General features: G+C 43.2%; 1 protein-coding gene across 1 annotated transcript in view; it reads left to right on the top strand.

The window, feature by feature from the left end:
* The window catches only part of FNDC3B (fibronectin type III domain containing 3B), a 172,880-nt gene that overhangs the window by 86,360 nt on the left and 69,527 nt on the right, over positions 1 to 16,993 (top strand). Inside the window, exons 5-6 of the mRNA XM_032193066.1 lie at positions 490 to 733; positions 2,938 to 3,225. Coding sequence (XP_032048957.1) covers positions 490 to 733; positions 2,938 to 3,225 — 532 coding nt within the window. The remainder of the gene's footprint in view (positions 1 to 489; positions 734 to 2,937; positions 3,226 to 16,993) is intronic.

Genomic DNA, 16,993 nt, shown 5'->3' with positions numbered 1-16,993 from the left:
GAGTCTTTTGAAAAAGGGTGTCAACACAACACATTCCTGCAGCTTACAGCTCTGTGCACACACAATAGCAATGCCAGTTAATTTCCAGCTGTTCCTTACCCTGTACTCCCTCAAATAGCCCTGTCCAAATCAGCAGTAGGAATTTGATGTGCAGAAGGTAAGATTGGTCCTAATGAGTACTCTTATTTTGGTGCTTTCTATTCCTTTCTTAATTGCTTTGCTCTCTAAACACGGGGTATTTATGTTGTCCCTTACCCACATAGTTATCACTGGCAATAATTAGTCTCCCAGTGATGAGTGTGGCTATCTGTGCCTCCAAAAAAAAGCCACATCACCGCTATGGTTGCTTGTGCTGATAGTAATTTTAGAAATGTGCTTATGAATAAACCGGAGGCCCAACCATTTTCTAACAGGAGAACAAACCACGACCAGTGCTGTTTGCAAACTGTGCTGCATAACGTGAGCTCCTTTCCCTGCCTTCCCTTGCAGGTGATAGAAGACAACACCGGCGTTCGGAGGGTGGTGGTTACCCCGCAGTCTCCGGAGTGTTACCCGCCCAGCTACCCCTCGGCCATCTCTCCCACCCACCACTTACCTCCGTACCTGGCGCACCATCCCCACTTCATTCACAACTCTCATACAGCGTTTTATCCTCCTGTCACTGGACCCGGGGACATGCCACCACAGTTTTTCCCACAGCATCATCTTCCCCCTACAATATACGGAGAACAAGGTGAGTTGGGAGGAGGTACTGGCGTTTCACACCTGTTTTCAGGGGGATCTAAGGGGTAGTGTAACCAAGAGTGGCAAATGGATTAGAGAATTTAGGGAGAGGTTTTCCCTGCAGGGATTCTTCTTCAAGTGTCAGGGTGTGTCACCATCCCGAGTCCAGCAAGGCAAGACAATCCAATGTTGCAACTCTAGGTTGCAGACACAAAGACAATTTTAACTTAATTTGTAAATACAGTGGAAACAATCCTCATCCTGTGTTCCAAACGAGGGCGGTGAGTCACGCTGATTGTTCTGCGTTGTCACGATGCAGCGTTGTACAGAAAAGCCAAAGACAAAATTTGTCAGTCCTGGCTTGGGAATGGGGGTGGAAAAGGAGGGCTAGATCCGAGCAGGACTTGCCACAGTCATTTCCAGTGGGAAAAGCTGAATACCGCTTCCTGTTGGCAGCAGTGTGCTTTCTGCCCCCCAGCAGGTCACAGCCACAGAGGTTTTCCAAGAAACAACAGGCATTTGCTGATTGTTGTTCTGGTTGAGACTGGGCAGTCAGTCACCAAAAAGCAGCGTCTGATACCAGAGGGTAGCATGGCAACCCTCATCAGGCCATAAGTGAATAATGGCAATAAAAGGAGAGAAAGCAGCATGTTTCTGGCTGAACTAGCACTGTTGTGTCCCTTCCATCCTGGAAATAAGTCTTGGTGTAACCTGAAAGAGGGCATTAACCAAAAAAGTAATCAGCAAAGGTACTTGAGATGCTTAACGTGGAAATCAGTTCTGGATTCATGATTTTACTGCCAAAATACATGGAGTTATTACACTTTGTAAAGAATATGCAAATGCCTTATCACCAGAAGTAAGGCTTTTTTGGTACGGGGAGGAAGAGGCAGAAAGAGACGTATCTAGTGATGCTGATCTTTGAAGTTTCTGTTGAACAACAGACCTCAACTTCTAAAAGGGAATGGACATTACAGCTGATAGTTAACTTCCTTTTCCTGAGGGAAGGGAATGGGAAAGTACCACTGCAGCCCATCAGATAAACAGGTGAGGAGTTTTTCTCTTGAGAAAGGAGCAGTGCACTTTGTCAGGGAGTTTAACAAAGTGTTGTGTGCAAGCATTGGAGCGTGTTAGGTAAACACAAGGGCTTTCAGCTACTAGCAAAGTAGATGTTGAATATTTCTATAGCCTTCGGATAGTAAGAGGCTGTTTCAACTTAAACATAAATTAAGAAAATAAATAAATCTTTGTTTGCCTTGCTGGAATGACCTATACTTGTGACACTAAAATAATTGAAGTGGTGACTATTGTACTCATGAGTATTAATCCACCATTTCCCACTTGCCCAATGGCTTGTACTATAAACAGAAATGTATTTATTTGTATCACGCTGTTCTTAACCAGGTAGTTGGTGTGAGAATCTAAATATGATCGTGTAACCAGAAAAGGAAAGGTAAAGGACCAGACAGCAGAGAAATAGAAAAGAAGGAATCTAGCTAGTTGAAACGACTTGGAGAGTTATAATACAGGACACACGGTGATCTCAGCTTAAAACAAGGCTACTGATACTGGGTGGGATGCCTGCTTGCTGCACAAGTGTTCGTGATAACGCATGAATGGGTCTAGCAAGATTGTAAAGAACATATTGAGGTGGGGAACGTATTTAATGTTTATCTGAAGTATGTGTGTAATATCTGTGGTATTTTTCAAGCTTTTTTAGATAGTTTATCTTTTTCAGCTCCCGTTGTAAAACCCAAAGCTTTCACTTCAGGCTGCACTTCCATTCCTCTCCTCAGGCAGGTGGGACTGACACGATTGCAGCTGGACACCAGGGCATCTCAGCTTATTCTGTCCAGTCAAGTTCTGGGGAAAAATCTGCTGGATTGCTTAATGAATTTAGGAAGGCTTTTTTCCAAAGCATTAGTCTCCCTGGACTTTTCCTTGAAATCTGATTGCCCCAATTACTGTATTTTACTTTTAGATACACATTCATCCAAAGAATTACAAAATCTCAATCAGCAAGTGAGCACACTTAATATGATGAAAAAAATACATCAGTTCTGCAGAAGAGCTTTCTTAGAAGAAAAAATAAATGGTTTGTTGTAAAAGTGATAAGGAAACTCTGGTATTTAATTTGGAGATGGTCAGGAATCTGCTTTTCTGAAGAATTTTGTTGCTGTTCTGACTTAATGTGGGCGAATTCTTTCGTTTCAGAAATCATACCACTATATGGGATGTCCAGCTATATTACCAGGGAAGATCAGTACAGCAAACCACAGCACAAAAAACTCAAAGACAGGCAGATCGATCGCCAAAACCGTCTGAATAGTCCTCCTTCATCCATCTACAAAAGCCATATAGGCAGCTGCACAACTGTATATAATGGTTATGCAAAGAGCCACAATGGAGCAAGCAGTGGAGGCGGCGGGGGGGCACCAGGAGTAAAGAAGCCAGAGCGCAGAGCAAGAAGCAGCCCAAAGTCTAATGAACAAGAGCCACATGGTAAAGACAGTTTTATTTATTTTTAATTCCTTTTTACTGCACCTTTCCGGCTTACGACCGGCCGCCTGTATATGGATCTAGTAACTATGCCAAAAAAACACTGCCACCCACACATAAAGACAGTGTTAATACAGTGTGAACTTAAACATAAACGTTGAGTTTGCTCTGCTATATTTGTTTTGTAAGATGAACCCATTGCCTTCCTATCTTTCATGACTATTGCCTGGTAGCTGTAGCATCATTCCCTTTTTATCTGTTAGAAACGAGAGCTGTTTTGGCTTGCACTCTGTGTGTGTGTGGATTCAAGTCTGCCACTAGTTAAAAATTTGATGATGCTGTGTTGCTGCTTCCAAAACTGCAGAGTACCCTGGAAAAACTATAAAAGGTATATCATACTTAAAGAATAAGAGTCTTGATTTGGAAAACCAGACTAACCAAAAACCTCTTGAGAGGCACATAGGAATGTATGAATTCAGAGTAAAACTTGGAGAAAGGTGCAGGAGAACTGAAGGCGATCGGTTCCTTCACAAGAATTTGTTAGCTGAGGTTCAGCTGTGTTTTATAGCTTATTGTTCCTACCAGGTCAGCGTGCACGTGGGGTGGCAGCTGGCAGGTCTTTTGTGTGTGCTCGGGTGTCAGAGCGACCTGGTGAGCCAGCTTGGGACTGGGGCAGGCCAGCAGCTGCCTGGCAGGGCGACCAGGATCCCTGCATGTTGCTGGAGCAGGAGCTTGCTCACTGAGTTAGAAGTTTGCCTCTTGCTGCAGTTAGTAGAAACCACGTTGGATCACCAGTTTGTGCTACCACACAGCAGCTTCAGCCCTCCAGGAGCTTAGCAGCCTGCCCTGGGCATCGTGGCATTGCTGGATGGGGCTGTGCCATGCCGTCACAGCACTGTGGGCACGCTCCTCTGCTGGCACCTGGCAGTGGACAACAGGCATTTTTGCTCCTGGGTCTGGTACCGTGTGTCTGAGTAACACGCTGCCCGAGCATCGTTTCTCGGCAGCAATTTCTTGCAGGGCTGTGTTGCTTCTTGCTAGGCACCTCGAAGCAATCTCTGTTATGACTACAGCAAGGTTATTGCACGGTGCTGTAAGAATAGTACTGGAGAAAATGTTCATCATACCACACAAAGACAACTTTACTTTTTCCAGATTACGGGACATGAGATATTTAAGTTAATGACGTACTTTTCCATCAAAATACCCACTAATTGCGTGTATTATGCACGTAAGTGCTTCTGGAACATTCTGCCTTGTGTCAATGCCTTGCTGCTTCCTGATGATGCTCAAGGAACCAGGATTTTTCCAAAGAGCTGGTTCAGCACTGGTGCAATAAATGGGGTGACAGCATCATCAGTAGTGCTAAAGTTGAGTAAGTGAATGATGCTGGAATATGTAAATGACGTGCGTTTCCTCTGGCCTTTTTCAATGACAGCATTGTGTCTTGCTTTTGGGAGCCAGAGTTGAAATTAAGATTTTTGGCTTGTGCTGTATGCTAGAAATATGCCACTGTAGAATTTAAAAAAGAAACGAAAACCAGTGGCTTCTCATTGAAAGGTTAGCAACTATTCTGTGTGTTTGTTGTGGTAGGATGGACAGTGTCTTGTGCAGATAGAGGGCTTGGAGGCCTTGTGTAGGGGTTCTGATTTGCAATCCATGCTGCTGCTTTTCTGCAGAGCTGGTTTAAAACCTGACCGGGAGTGGAGGCATTGGCTGTTTTTTTCCTTTTTTTTTTTTTTTTTTTTTTTTTGAAAGGAGCCTTGCCATGTAAAAGAGCTGTAAGCGGAAATCCTGTCCCATTCATGCTGTCCTTTATGAATTTCAGTCTGAGTCACTTCCTTCGCGTGCACTCGGTGGTTCGCTCCTTGGTCGTGGAATGATCTGCTAGCTGGGAAGCTTTGTGTGCGACCGCAAGCGCGGTGGGAACAGAGCAGTTTTAAGCATTCTTATGATGCTTTTGCCTCTGTGCTACTAAAACATTTTTTCTTTCAGATCAGATAAAATCTTTTTTTAGCTCTCACTGAAGTTTTCAGAACCTAAGATAGGCAGAACTACAGCACTCCCATGAGCAGGAGTGGGAAGCGGGAGGTGGAGCCGGTGAGTGCATCCTGCCCGTCCACGGGGTGGGCTCTGGGGCACGGCTGCCAGCACAAACAACATGAGTGGGCTGCGGGCAGGCAGCTTCACCAGCACCTGAACGTACACCTGGCTTGCAGAAGCTGCCTCTACCCATTCTCTGCCCTAGAACAACGGAGGGACAGTAGATGGATCATAAGCCTTTGTAATGCCATTATCGTATGTGTACAACCAGCCTAAAACCACAAAGGTGGAGCTTTCCTAGAATGAGGTTTTGCACGTCTGTGCACTGAAGCACACTTGAGGTGTTCCCAAAGGTGAAAACCATTGCTTACATCCATCCCTGCCTGCGTTGCTGCTGGACGTTTGTCAGGAGATACAGCTACCTCCGTGTGCTCATTTGGTTTAGGTGAATGTGTCAGGAACGCTTGGAAAATGGGCTTAGCAAGAGACCTTTCCAACCAGGGTGGTTTTACTTTGCAAACACCTTAAAAGCACTGAACTCAGCAAAAAAGAAGTACTTAAGCGAATCTTTCTTAATACTGATCTCTTTTCTTGCTTCCTAATCTGCTGGTTACATTTTTTTTCCTTTTTCCAACGTGCACGAGGCTGACGTTTCCATACAGAAAGCCTTGTGCTCCAGCTCCATCAGAAGCTGCTGACACAGAGGTAAAGTTGGCTGGAGCTGTCAGCCTGGGTGGATGCTCGCGAGAACCACTGTCAGCAAGTGTCCTCGAGCCATGTGGAATATGCTCAGGAAGCTGCTGGGACGTCATGCAGGGTGGATGACAACATAGGAAATAAATGGAGCTGGCAGGGATCTTGGTTCAAGCCCATCCTGATCTCCATTTGCTTTGTAACATTTAAATATATTTAGAAAAAGGGTGGGGGTTTATTTATTTTTTTAGTTTGTTCTTTAATTGTGTCAAGTTTGACGACTCCAGAGCCTGCGAATTAAAGGGAAATTGAGGGAGATGTGATTCAGAGCGGACAGGAACCAGGCGAAGTTCCTCCACTTACTCATTCTGGATCCTGCCAATTCTTTTCTATTCTAGTCCTGAATCGGTTTTGCAAGTTTATTGGGCCGTGTATGTATCTGTACCTGCAAGTTCTACAGATTTAACAGCTTAAAAGAGTAGTTTCTTTATTTCTGGTCCCTGAAAGCACTGGGGCTGAGGAACACTGCGGCAATATATATAATGTTTATGTTCTCTTAGCCAGGAATTGATGAATGGAGTGAGGAACAGGCAGCGAGTGTAGTGACAGGACAAGGAGTAACAGTTTTGAACGGAGAGGGGAGGTTTAGATTAGACATTAGGAAGAAATTCTTTGCTATGAGGGAGGTGAGGCACTGCCCACCCTGCCCCAAGACTCTGGGGCTGCCCCATCCCTGGCAGTGCCCAGGGCCAGGCTGGGTGGGATTTGGGCAGCCCGGGCTGCTACGAGGGGGCCCTGCCCATGGCAGGGGGTGTGACTGGGTGGGCTTTGAGGTCCCTTCTGATCTAAACCAGTCTGGGATTTTGTACATACTGGTGATGACATCTGTTATACCCGCGTAGAAATGTTCTGTGGACAGAATTTATCATAAATGGTTCTACTGCAGACGTACGGGATACCCCTGCGTACGTGCAGCTTCCTCTGTTTCCTTAAATCAGTGTAAAATTGTATAAAATACGGAGATTTAACAAGATTGTCTCCTGAAGACAAGATGTCAAAACTGACACAGTGATTTTATTGGTAGCATGGCACAAAAAGAAACACTCCAAAGACTAAAATGCATTTGTCAGGATACGTGAATTTTAGAGCTGTACTGAGTAATGAAATATGAAGCGGTATTTACTGGAAATGGAAACATTTTGGATCTTGTGAGGGTAGATCATCACATATGAGATCTGAATCGTGCTACTGCTCTTGCTGTGTTTTTTACAGTTTCAGCAAACAACATTACCTGACTGAATCGTTTAGATTCATATCTAATTAGGAATATGCTTCGTGTTGTGTGTGCATTTTTTTTTTGTATTTTTAATAAGCAAGAGGAAATATGATGCATTAATTAGGGCACTCATCTGACCTTGAGAAGCCACGGTTAATTTGTGGCACCAGGGAATTAGCGGTGTGATATTCTTGTGCCTCTGCCTCATCTCCTGCATCATGACACAGCTTGTGTTCTTCTTTCTTCTTATTTGGATGTATGGATACTTCTTAAATAGTCTTTTTGTATTTTTTCCAAGGTAATAGGGTGTGAAATTGTTTGTCCAGGCAGAAAGCGAAATGGTTTTGAGTTTCTGATGTGCTGAGTACACCTTTGTGCACCAGAGCCAGGTCTGCTAGCTGGGCTGCACGGATCCTGCACTGCTTAATGCTTTGTAGCAATCACCTAACTGTCCACTTCAGCGAGCTCCTACAGACTGATGAGTGTATTAGAAGCACTGACATCATGCAGAGTTCAAGCAAAGTACATTCCCACGTTCATGTCAATCTGTTTGCATGCAAGAATTTATCCAGATCAGACTTAATTTATGGCTTTTCTTCAGCAAAAAGAATCTCTGAGATGTTTATCCAGTTTCACCGAGAAAGACACTGTATGGAGGGAGAAAAGATCAATCTGTTCCCTCTTCAGCCTTGAGATTTGACTTACCTTTCTCTATCAAAGTCCCATGATGTAAAACCTAAACATCACAAGACCAGTGATACTGAAAAGCAAGTCCAAGCCCTGTGCTAATTTATTCTTTCCCTCGGCCATGAAAGAACCAGCTTCATAACCTAGGCACTAGAATTTGTTGGTAACACTCCTATTTAGATGATAATCTCTTGCCTTTTAATTTATTTTCATGATGCTTTTCATCTTGAATCTAAACTACTTTTAAAGGTGAACGTAAACACATTAAATTTGGTTTCATCCAGACTTTCTATACCTGAAAATACAAACAAAACATCTGGTAGCCATGGACATTTTCACTTGGCATGCTTGTAAGCTGCTCCACGCTGGGCTCCTGGGCTTCCATGGCTCTGAGACATAACTAGGGGAGAGTGGGTGACCATGGTTCTGGTTACATTTTCAGTGCCATCGCAGAAGCTCAGACAAAATAAACCTTAACTGCAGCTTCCTAATCTTAATAAGCAAGCTAGCCTGTTAGAAACGCAGCTCAGAGTCCATCTAGGTAAGTATACAGTAAAGAGGGGGGAAGTCAGGAGCCAGAGCTCTCATTTGACCTCACTAGTGACTTAAAAATCCTTGTTTTATTTTTTCCCCAAGGCTGTTTTTTCACAATCCTCACCAGCTTCTTCAGACCCTGATATTATTTGTCCCATCTGCTTTCATCCCTCCCTTGTCTCGTGTTACCACTGCCAAGGGGAGCTGGATAAGCTATCTGCTCCATGATTTATCAGGAAGTTGGTGCTGAATGACGTAAGGCACAACCTCTTCCCCCAAAGGATCTTCATATTATCTCAAGAATTTGCAGCTTCTGCTGCAGCCGACAGTCAAATCCAGAAGAGTGAAATCTGAGTCTGAGACTTTCTCCTAGGAGTTTACGTAATTTATAGATAGCTAACCAACAGAAAAAAAATATATCAAGCACATTTTCATCCTGCTTAAATGCTCGGTGACTAAATCCCTGCGCTGGGGAGAAGTTACATAAAGGTCACAGAGCTTCAGAACAAGATAAACAGTGTATTCTCACCAGTTAGCAGGAGATAATGTGGACCACCGACAAAGGAAGGGAAACAAATTTCCCTTATTTGGACATATCTGGGACATTGAGCCAGAAGGGAGAGGGTATTTAGAGAGGGTATTTATTAGTGAAGAGGTAGAACATTTCCTCCCTCCAGAGCATAAAAAATAAAACACCTAATAATTTAATGAACCCTATTTGTATACCCAGATGTTCTGAACAATGTCTGTTTGTATATTCATTTGGATTTACAAAGTCAATGAATTGAAATTTCACGTCCCACTGAAGCTAATGGGTTTTGTTTATCTACATCTCTTAGGCTGGGCTACAAAGCCAATCACTGAGTTTCCTTTTCTGAAGAAGGGTGGAATTTGATTCCTAAAATTTTGAGTATTGCAATTAAAAAATGGATAAACTTTCTTTTAGAATGAAGCAGTCATTTCCATTTTCTCCAAGGTTTATTATAAAATATTTTGTCCTGAAGCTTGGGGCTTTGTTTTTTGTTTATTTTTTTCTGCAAGGAGCTGTGCTTAGAAGCAGCTGCTTTGATTTACTGATTCATGTGACTGTTGTCTGAATTTCATCTCAGCAATGAAATCCAGATCAAGTTGAAATTCCTGTAGCTTTGCTGAAGCCTTCCCAGTGAGCTGTAATCAGGTGGATATTTCTGAGAAATATTTTGAATATTTCAAAGTGGTGAAAATGATTGAAGTATCTGAGGTTGTATATTGTCTGTATCCCATGCAGTACTGCTGTTTGCACAGACAATTCTTCCAACTTAATTATAGCTATTCGGTGTGGACACACAGACCAGGGATTTTGACTTATGTCAGAGACATGGGAGGGTACTTAATATCATCATGGAAGCCTTTTTTATTTGAAAAAAAATGTGTTGAAGGAATTTAGCACCTGCCAGTGAAATGGATTTATGCTGGGTTCACTTGAGACACATGTTTAAAAATTGTTCCTGGTAGCGGACGAGCCGTCAGGCTGAGCAGAGTGCATGATTCTCATGCTCCGGCGTGCACAGGAGTTGTGCGAGGGGCCTGGGGGCACAGCTGGGGAGCAGACGGAAAGCCAACGGCTGCAAAGCTGCACGCAGCCCTAAGCCAAAGTTTGTACAAAAACAACTTGCTGCCTCGCAAAACTCACTTTGCTTTCTCCTTCGGAAATGATAGCGTTGGTCACGTTTGCTCTTTATGAAATGTTATTTAATATGCTTCTAGTTGAAGTCGTTGTAGGCTGGTCATCATTCAGATTTGACTGCAAAATAATTTAGGCTGGGGTTATTTGAGTGAGTTGCTTGTCCTCCGTCATTAGGAAGACAGTTTATTTCTGTTCTGCTGTCAAACTGTCGGTGTGCGAGTTGATTTAGAGGGCAGTGGAAGCTCCTCAGCTTCCCCATCGCTGAGGTGTAGTGGCTTGGCTCAGTGGAATGCCAAAAATGTTCATTCTTTTCTTGGGTTATTGTCATGTCCCCCCAGCTGCCTGCAATCTGGTTATCGCGTTGCTTTCATCTGGAAAAAGAGGTTAATAATGTCATTTGTAACAGAACAGCTAGGATGGGGTTCGCTCAGAAGGCATCGTGACTCTGTAGCCATTCACCTGGTTTGGCAGTGGAAAATCCCAGTGCAGGTTCCACGAAAACTCTTCGTATTTCAAATTTGGAGTGATTTTTCTGCGATTCCACAGGAAAAGTCTGCTTTTAATTTTTTTTAAACATGCAGATACTGTAAATAGTGCATGGAAATAAAATTTCTACTTCAGTGTAAACGTTAAAATCAAGTACAGTGAATATATATATGTCGTGTCCTGCTTTAGATGAAGTTTTGCCTGCTTGCTTTCTTGGGGAAGATGAATGACTCTGACTCTTTCCAAGAGCTTAAAAAAAAGAAAAAGCGATTATTCTTAAAATATAGTATCTCTTTCCATTGTCTGCAACGAAGTCTAAAGGTGTTTCTCCATTTCTCTTCTGATTCAAATGAGGCTGAGTGGTTGTGGCTGAGGGCAGAATTAGGCCTGCAGTTATTTTCTTAAAGCTGCTTAGCCTCTGAGGGGCACCCCTACGCGTCTACCCTCGGGAAGTGCTCTTCCATTGTTGTAGCAGACCGGTGGCTTTACCGCGCTCACTGCCAAGGGGATTGTTAATTTTGGCTGAGGAGCAGTGTTTAATCCAGACCACGTTTGGAGCTCCTATGGAGTTCGTTTCAGCTGTGCTGTCTGATTGTTTTCCTGTGCAAATATGGAGATTTGCAGGCTATTTTGCTAGTTTTTTGTTTGATCAGAAGAACGCTATTATTGTGCGTAAGGGGCAGATCATCAAAGGCCCTTTTTCGTATGGTCGTATTGAGGGTTAAGAAAAGGCAAGCTTGTTTTAGGTTCAATTCTGATCCCATTGTCTCCCTGCATTGGAGACAGTATTTCGGAGAAAGCTGTTTCCATTGGCATGGGGCTGCAGTCACAGGGCTGGAAAACCTCTCGCTTGAGTGCCGCCTGGGCTGGTAACGCTGGAGGCCTGTCAGAGGCTGTGTTTGACAGGAATTGTGTTTCCCACTCACATCTTAGAGGGCTCAGGGATCACCTCGGATATGGATGGACCTGTGTGTTGGCTGTCTCAGCAAGAAGGACCATGGAGCGAAAGTATGATGGAGACAAATGTATGCTAGTGAAGTCTGCTGCATCTCAGGCTGGCGGTGGTATGCAGCAGAGCTGCTGCTGACTGGCCCGTGAGGAGAAGATTGTAATTTTTGTGCTGTCAAACTCGTGCTTTCCATCAATGTAGAGCTCAGCTGGGAGGAGAAGTGGTGAGACTGCCTCTCCTTGTTCGGATCCGTGACTTTCTGGCCCTCACATCGCCCAGCTGCTGAGAAGTCAGTTGCCGTGACTGAAGGGAACCTTTTATTTCCGAGAGGAAATCTCGCGTCTGTAAATTCCAGATAACGTCACTTCACAGCTGGCAGCAGCCAGGCCTCCTTTTGAGTCGCTGTCGAGGCCTTTCACAACGTGAGGAGCATCAAAAACTGCGAGGCGCGGTTGGGCCTCCACTCCTCCTCCTCCCTTGGACTGGGGATACCTGCGGGGCCTCTTCGACCACCTCGTTTGTGGCAGCCTGGATTAATAATAGTAGTAATGTGGTGATCTGGGCAGAAGTTACTTCTGCTTTTGAATGACCGCTCAGTTCCTCAGACTTGGAGGGCTGCCCGGGCTGCCCTGCCAGGTCGGACCGTGGCTCTTGAATACTGATGAAGGCGAGACAGACAGGCAGTCATGGGCTGAAGTGACAGGAAATAAGGAGAACCGAGAGAGGGAAGGCATGGAACAGCACGCAAATAAATGGAAGGAATTAGGGATGAGGCGATGCCGCACATTCCAGCTGTCGTAGAAACCCATGAGATGCTTGAAGAACTTCATTGTTCTAAAAAAAGGCTACCGTTTGCCGGCAAAGCTTGTAGCTGAAATGAAGCATCAGATTTTTACCCAGAAGTTGTGAGTCAGGAGCTCCGGGAGAATTTGAAGCAGCCCTTTCAGTCTCTTTCTCAAATGAGAACATTTTCTGGTAGTTTCAAATGAAAGGCATTAATGCTAACTGCAAGTAGTCTACTTAAAAACTTCTAAAAGAATAAGTAGAAGAGTGTTTTGCAAAGATATATTGAATAATTATAGCTGCTATAAATCCAACCAAATCACAAATGATGCAGAAAAGGAAGAAATTCAAAAAAGAAGGAGGTAATGCTTGTTTAAAACAAACACACACTAATAAACTCACATCATAGCAGTTCTTTCAGTAGTCAAAATTGGGCGAAGAGCAGGAAGGGACAATGATTTAAACCATTGGAAAGGATTGTTGGTCTAATTTAAAAAAAAATATTTTCCAAGCCTGCCTGTATGATCTGACCAGTGAGGTACATAGAGCACCGAGCTGCAGCTCTCCCTGGTGCCCCTTCAGCACGCAGCCCGTGCAGCAGAGCCGCCTGTCCCCTCCTTGGCCAGAAGGCAGACGTGCTGCGTCTCTCAGCTGATGACAGCCGTAGGGCTTTATGTCCAGCTGCAGAGACTCACATTTTCAGCTGCAAAGATCCTTTGTCGAACCTTATTAATAGCTTTCACCCATGAGAATTTGCCAGCATGAGTAGGAATTAGCATGTGTGGCATATCTTTACCTGTCTTGCACATGTGGATGCTTGCCTGCCTGCTCAGGCAGGGGGTTTTGCCTATGCCAGCACAACTTAGGGGAGTGTTTTTAAATTGCAGCCTGAAGCACTTAAATTATGCTAGTAAAAAACAACAGTATATAACGTGGTTATTCTTGGTTAGCTATGTTTCTGTGAATCAGCTAAGCCGTTCTTCAGTGCTCCTCACAGAAGGGAAGACTGGTGGCCACTGCATGTGGCAGCTGGTGCAGTCAGCCTGTGTTTGGCTGCAGATTCCTGTCTTCTCAAACCCACGTAGCATGCAGGCTGCTGTTGTGTAAGAGCAAAAGAAACGATACCTAAAATAACAATAAAACCAAAACAAGCCCCCCCTATTTTGATATAGAAAATAAGCTAAAGCAAGTCAAAAGTAGCAAAGAGCTCTCCAAGAAGAGGTCCTGTGTGTGAGTGGAGTTTGTTGTTAGAGCAGATTGAGCTTGTGCTCTCTCTGTTTCTGTGGGTTAAGTCATTGTTTGATTTGATGTTTCTTCAAAACCAGCCAGCTGCAGCCATATGTAGTGCACTGCATCTGTTATCTTCCTTGTAATTTGTACAAAGTGCTTTCTTAAGAAGCAATATGTATGTTATATAGATGGGGCGGTTGCTATATTTTCCTAAGAAAGCCCTTTTCTGCCTTCTAATGGACTGACTGCGTGTTCACAGTAGGAATTCACTCAGATCTTCCGCCAGTAAAGCAGAAGTTGTTATTACTGTGTCCCAGCAGTAGCAACAAAGAAGCAGAGAAAAACAAATCCAACATGTCACTTACGCTCCATTTGTCCCTTGCATCCAGCATTTCATTTCCCTTGTAGGTGCAGCTGATGTTATTTTCCTTGATGCGTCCCCCAAAAAAATACGCATCAAAACAATATTGGAGGACAGGGAGGATTGAATGCAATTAACTTATATTTTTAAAACAATTTTTAGCAGAAGTGACTTTGTTACATACAGCTGAGTGCTTCTACATCAGCTTGATGTGAAAACATCTGATGCTTGTCGAAGTGATAGCAGATATCTTTGGTTAGAGTTGCAGAATACTGACGTGAAACAGAGGGATAAACCACATGAACTGAACTTGCACTCTAGATATTTTAAAGTATCCTGCCCCATTGGTGGTAGGATACTTACAGCAGTTGAGGTAAAACTATCAAATTGATAGATATGAACTATGGCCAAGAGATCATTTAAAGTAGAAAATATACGCATAAATTACAATGGTGCAGAGGCATACATTTCAGTGAGTGAGGATGGCTAGAGGTTTTTTTCTTTTCCTTACTAAGGTCATAAAGCAGATTTCTGCAGATTTCTCATACACTGCAGTTTTTATTTTTTATTTTTAAGAATGGAAACACTTCAATGGTTGGATCTTTTCTTGAAGTTGGACAATGCCAAGCCCTCTATGTTAGATATGGAAGCTGCAGTCATGTTCTTACTAATGTTTTTGTTAGCTTTTTCATGTCATTAGCAGAATATTTGAAATACTAAGTATTTAGAATTGAAAGCTTATCCTGATACTTTTAGGCTTAATTAGTAATCCTCCTTCGTGTACTATATTTTAGCATGGTATGTTTGACTCTTTTGGAAATAGACTTTTTTCCCAAGTTCTGGATTCTTGGACTCACAAAGTTTTGTCCATTGTGGAAGTGGTGCTGCGAAGAGTTGCATAAAGCCATGTGTGTTCAGTATGGACTGAATTTGCTCTGCTCTATTGCAGCCATTTGCTAGCACATATCCTTACTGTTTATCCATGGCACTGTCCTGGACTGGACAAGCTGGCAAGATGAATCAAATTATATTCAGCAGCAATCTGTCCTAGGTCTTACTTTATTCAATATTTTCATTAAGGAATTGAGGGCTGGAATAAAGATTGATTCTTATTAAATTAAAGCCCATATCAGGCTGGGGTAGGGTTGGCATTGTTCGATGGATTAAGACAGGAGAAAGGAGGACGCAACAGAACATGAGTCAAACTCAATTGGCTTTGAAAGAAAAACAGTTTGATAGAGGCAAGAACAAAGTATTCCATTTTAGCCAGTTCTTCTCAAACCTGTGTTATTTTAGTTAAGTTTAGTTTTAGTTTAGTTTACTATGCAGTAGTTCTGCAAAGTAGTTCTGGGAGATAGAGTAGGCTACCAAAACAAAAATCAAGTTGCCTTGTAGACAACAAGAAGCAGCAACCCCAAAGCGAGCTGTGTAACCAGGTCCTGCAGGGAGCTCGGCTGCAGTGCCGTGGCCAGTGCTGGTGCCACTTCTTCAGAAGGCTGGCGAGCAGTTTAAAAAGCATCCCAGAGGAAAGCAGTAAGTGGGATCTGTGATCTAGTAAATAGAGTATAAAAGAAATGAGCTTGGTCAGTTTGAAAAGCAAAATGTCTTCAAATATGTGAAAGGCTGGAACCTTTCACAGTGGGGATGAACTCCTCTGCAGTGGGTATGCAGGAAAGGAGTGGTAGGATTAAGCTGCAGCAGGGAAAGTCTAGGAGATAACCTTTGTGATGAGGAGGAGAGTTATGTTCTGTGGTAGATTTGCCCTATTGTTGTGAGATTGCCACGGTCATGGTTTGTTTTATTACATTTTTTTAAATTAAAAGCATTAGAAATCTCTCGTGTGGTTGTGTTTCAGTGTGGGATGACAGACTCAATGACTGTGTGACATCCCCGGTGGTCCTCGTTTCTGTGACTCAGCTGCCGTGTGGCATCTGAAGTTTTTGCTTTGTCCTAGTATGAAGAGTTTTTAAATTTCTACAATAATCTGAAAAGAAAAAGTCTGTTTGTGTCTTAAACTTTGACACCAGTAGGCAGTTCGCAAAGGAGTTGTGCTGCGTTTTGAAGAGTTTGTTTTCTTGCAGGTTGTGCTGTACGTGACTGATAAAAGATCTTTCCTACCATTAAAGCTGGTCACAGCCCCAATAAATCTGGAACAAATTCTGAGAAAGCATGTCATGTTATGACTGGCATATCTGTGAGCATGGAGCTCTGCTTGAGAATTAGACTAAAAGTTTGTGAAGTGCTAGTGCTGATGTCATGCCTCTGGAATGGGAAGGCTGTTGAAACAGTAAATACTCTCTGTGGCCAGAAGCTAAGTATTGAGCTGGACCTCTTCCTTTCTGTGAAGGAAAGAATGCAGAACAAACCTAAAATCTGTATTTGCAATGGGAAAATGTTAATTAGTTTAGAGCTTGTAGCTATTTCAAACCATTTACATACACAGCTGCTGTTCATGCAAACATGAAAACTATTCATGGAAACTTCAAACCTACCTTGAAATGAAAAGATTTTTTTTTCCCGGTTTTTAAAGCTGTTCTTGGATTTCAGAAGTGTTGTTGGAAAGGTCTGAAAATTATATTTGTACTGTACGTGCAGAAAGGAACATAGATGCAGGCTAACAGAAGCGTATAATGAAAGGCTTTAGTTCAGCAAGAATTAGCATTGAAACCCGTTAGCACCAAACAGCTGCTGGGAAAGTGTTCCTTAATTTGGGGGGCATTTACTCCTGGTTATATCTGTGAAGCTTTGGTAATGACCCAAAACTTTGAAAAAAGAGAGATGATCAAAATATAAACTTAGATATAATCCAGGTCTTACAGCTGGGATATTGGATCCAACTGACCCACAACTTGGGAATGAGAACCTCGTTTTGTACCTCGGGACAGCTCTAATATCTGTTAGACACTGGGAACTGCAGGATAACTCAGCTTTTGGTTCTGTCCCTCGGAGGACTCCATGTGCATTCACAAGGATTTTATCCCCACCCCCATCTTCCTCCTAGGATGAAGAGTTGCCATGGCAGATGTAGGGAACAGATGTTGAGGGGAAAAGTTATAACGGGAC

This window comes from Aythya fuligula, chromosome 9, assembly GCF_009819795.1.
Source record: "Aythya fuligula isolate bAytFul2 chromosome 9, bAytFul2.pri, whole genome shotgun sequence".
Classification (NCBI taxonomy): Eukaryota; Metazoa; Chordata; class Aves; order Anseriformes; family Anatidae; genus Aythya; species Aythya fuligula.
This window is presented reverse-complemented; position numbering and strand designations above follow the sequence as displayed.